Source organism: Aureobasidium melanogenum, assembly GCF_000721775.1.
Source record: "Aureobasidium melanogenum CBS 110374 unplaced genomic scaffold scaffold_50, whole genome shotgun sequence".
Classification (NCBI taxonomy): Eukaryota; Fungi; Ascomycota; class Dothideomycetes; order Dothideales; family Saccotheciaceae; genus Aureobasidium; species Aureobasidium melanogenum.
The window spans coordinates 1-3,045 of NW_024470102.1; the positions used below are offsets into that span (position 1 = coordinate 1).

The window sequence follows — 3,045 nt, forward strand, 5'->3', positions numbered from 1 at the left end:
GTAAGCCAATGACACGCTCCTTGACGAGGCTGGTCCAAGCAAGGCAGGCACGTAAGCTACTGCTATCAAGATCAAGGAAAACAGCTCCAAAATCAGAGTCAAGCTCACTGGTGGACCCGTCGAGCAAAACGATTTTTTGGTTGCAAGAGAATGTAACCCGTTGCTCCCGACCTCCCAATATGCCATTGCGGATGGATGTGCTACTTTAAACGTCAGCTTACTTCTCGGGACTGAAGGGGTCAATCAAGCTCTGGACTCTATTACCCATCTCTCGATATGTTGTTCATATGTAATGACGAGGGGGTATTTTGAGGTCACATAAAGAGAGAGAGAGAGCTCCAAAACGAAGAATCTCTCGAACAGTCAGAAAACCAATGAGACCGTCCTTCTTATCCTTGCAATATACGAGTCTTGGCGAAAGGCGCAATGCCTACAACACACAAGACATAGCTTGCAAGTGCATCGAAGAGAATTATATCTTTGCTATCAGACAGCCCAACAAGAGCTAAAAGCTCGCCTTGTGATGAAACTGACAACATGGCCTCTAACAGGAGATCCAGATGTGTGTGGAGACAAGTTTGCAGACATTCGGTCTTGCGCATTAAGAAGATATAATAGCACAAAGACGCAAGAGAGAAGAAATGAAGAGGTGAAATTGGACTTCGTTGAGAATGAGCAACAATCCGGTCGATATCACACAAACACTTTTCGCAATGGAATAGCCACTTTGATTCACTAGTCAGTTGGAAACATCTAGTATGCGGTACCCAGTATGTCTGAGAGCAAACGTGATGGCCATTTGTGATAAGTTCTGGTCGTTTGATTCTTATACACTGTTTTCCAGATTGCTTGATAGGTTGTATTCATGATTTCGAGAGTCTATATACCTGGTATCAACAGAGATATGGACAGGAAGGTATGAGAGATGTATATGTAGCTTGCTGTTCCAACGGCAAACCGAACAGCCTCCTAGTCTTGACTTTCTGGAGTACCTCGGAAGATCTGGTACCGCATACCTGTTGATACTTGCGTATCCTGCAATTTATGCTCGTATATCGTTGTAAGTAAGGCTCAAAGGACGTGCAATTTGGATTGATGAGACGTTCCCAACACGCACGAGCGTGGTGGTATGTTTACAGGCTAGTAAGAGTATGCCAATGTTTGGGATAGGGTTATAGCTATTTGAAAAAAAAAAAAAGCCACTTGATCTTGCCTAACATGTGGCACAGCACTTGCGGATATTGTGGGATTCTTGGAATGGCTGACATGCAGGAGTTTCTATCTATCTTGCGGTGTTGGGCATATATTCTTCCGAGTGGAGGCGCTACAGCCCTTTGTCGATGTAGGTATTCGAGAGGGTATCGATGGCTCCTGCCGTAAACACATACTGACGTACTGTGACCACGATATGAATAGTAGCTATCTAGGCCAGTTTTCTGTACTTGTGCTGGGGCCGTCTCGAAATATGGCTTTTGAACCAACGGCCAAAGGCATTGATTTTTTCCCCCACTTGGAGAGTTCGGTGGTTCTTGGATTCCGCATACGTGGATACACGGAACCGAACGTGATGTTACGAAGGGTATAAGGTATCACTCAAATGTGGGAGAGGGCGAAATCTAGACATTATATGTCCAGAACTCATTAGTGATGCTCAACACATGATGTGATGGCCCGGCAGCTCTGCTGCTCCCTCGTGATAAGGTAGATAGTAAGTTTTTTATTGATTCAATCGTGTCAAGATAATTGGCTTGTGTCATCCTCGCTTGCACGTTACCGGTGTTCGCGACATCTTCCTCTCCAAGTGCGATGCTGTGGTCTCAACAAGGAAATTCCATGAAGTGACTTCCACCAGCATCATCCTCCTGTTGATCTCTCGTGTTGAATGGTTGGGTGCAACGATACTGTTACTTCATATTGTAACATTCGAATCATACCCGCGCTAGATGTGGGCTTGTTCCAGGTAGTTCGAGTTTGGAGTGTGCTTGCATAGATGTATCTCGCTGACAATGTCTCTGATAATACAGCAGAGCTTCTGCAAAGCTTGTCTCGTGAGCTCCATGACGGTCTCTCTCCAGCAATATCCATTTCAGGACGAGACTTAGGAGCCCGTATCCTCAGGGCTGGCCGTGATGGAATGAAAAAAATTGGGGGTTCGCTTTCTGATAGATGTTTTGTTTCTAAGTTTTCTTACTGTTGTCACTGTTAGTCCCGATATCTACAGATGCTCGCTCTCAGAATACTTACCCGACGCGACTGTCCAAGCCTGCTTGGTCAGAGATGCTCGACTAACAGTCTGGAATCGAGAGCCTGCCTCTATGTTGCTCACATAAGCATAATCTGCAAAAGTCTGCGCGAGACTAAGACTGGCGAAGGCTAGGATCAACGCCCACAGCTCGAAGTGAGCTTGCATCTTATGCATTTCGTAAAAAATGCAGACCAACAATTCCCAGAGAATGCTAGGTATGCGATACCGCCAATGTGGGAACAGTGATCAGACACTCACTTATCTATCTGTTGTGCGGGGCAAAGCTGCAGCTATGATAGGGACTAGAGGTGCAGATATGGAGGTCCGAGCGTTCATTCAATACCGTAATATTACAGCTGGCGTAAGCGAGATCCATAGAGTCATGGATACCCCATGTCTGCGGGTCATCTCGAGAGAAGAAGGTCTGTGGAGTGTCAGTTAACACTGTTCAAGACCGCCAGACTGATTTACTATGATTTCGGCATCCCTTGTAAGGTAGGTAACATGGGGACATTCTTTGACGGTAATCAGATTCTGGGGCACACTTGGCTTACATAGCATTAATCACCCTTTTGTGATTGTAACAAGCGTATGGATCGAGTACAGGCATCCGTGTGGTGATCAAGAGTCGAGGACTACCTCTGCAGACATTGCTAGATGTCTCTCAGGTCATTCACCCTTGATGTTTCTTGAGGCGTTGCATGCCAGTATCGGCATCAGGGGGCGGAAAAAGACCCTCTGCTATGACGATTCCACGTTTCGAGATTTCGGGAACTGGTCTCTCTGATAATGCGGTGCTA

General features: G+C 46.0%; 1 protein-coding gene across 1 annotated transcript; it reads right to left on the reverse strand.

Moving 5' to 3' along the window:
• Nucleotides 1–1,854: 1,854 nt before the first annotated feature.
• M437DRAFT_70567 (uncharacterized protein) lies at nucleotides 1,855–2,419 on the reverse strand (the record flags this gene model as incomplete). Its single annotated transcript, XM_041025495.1, has 2 exons — nucleotides 1,855–2,159; nucleotides 2,245–2,419. 2 exons carry the CDS (start codon nucleotides 2,417–2,419, stop codon nucleotides 1,855–1,857), a joined length of 480 nt encoding a protein of 159 aa, XP_040874749.1.
• Between the last annotated feature and the right edge of the window lie 626 nt (nucleotides 2,420–3,045).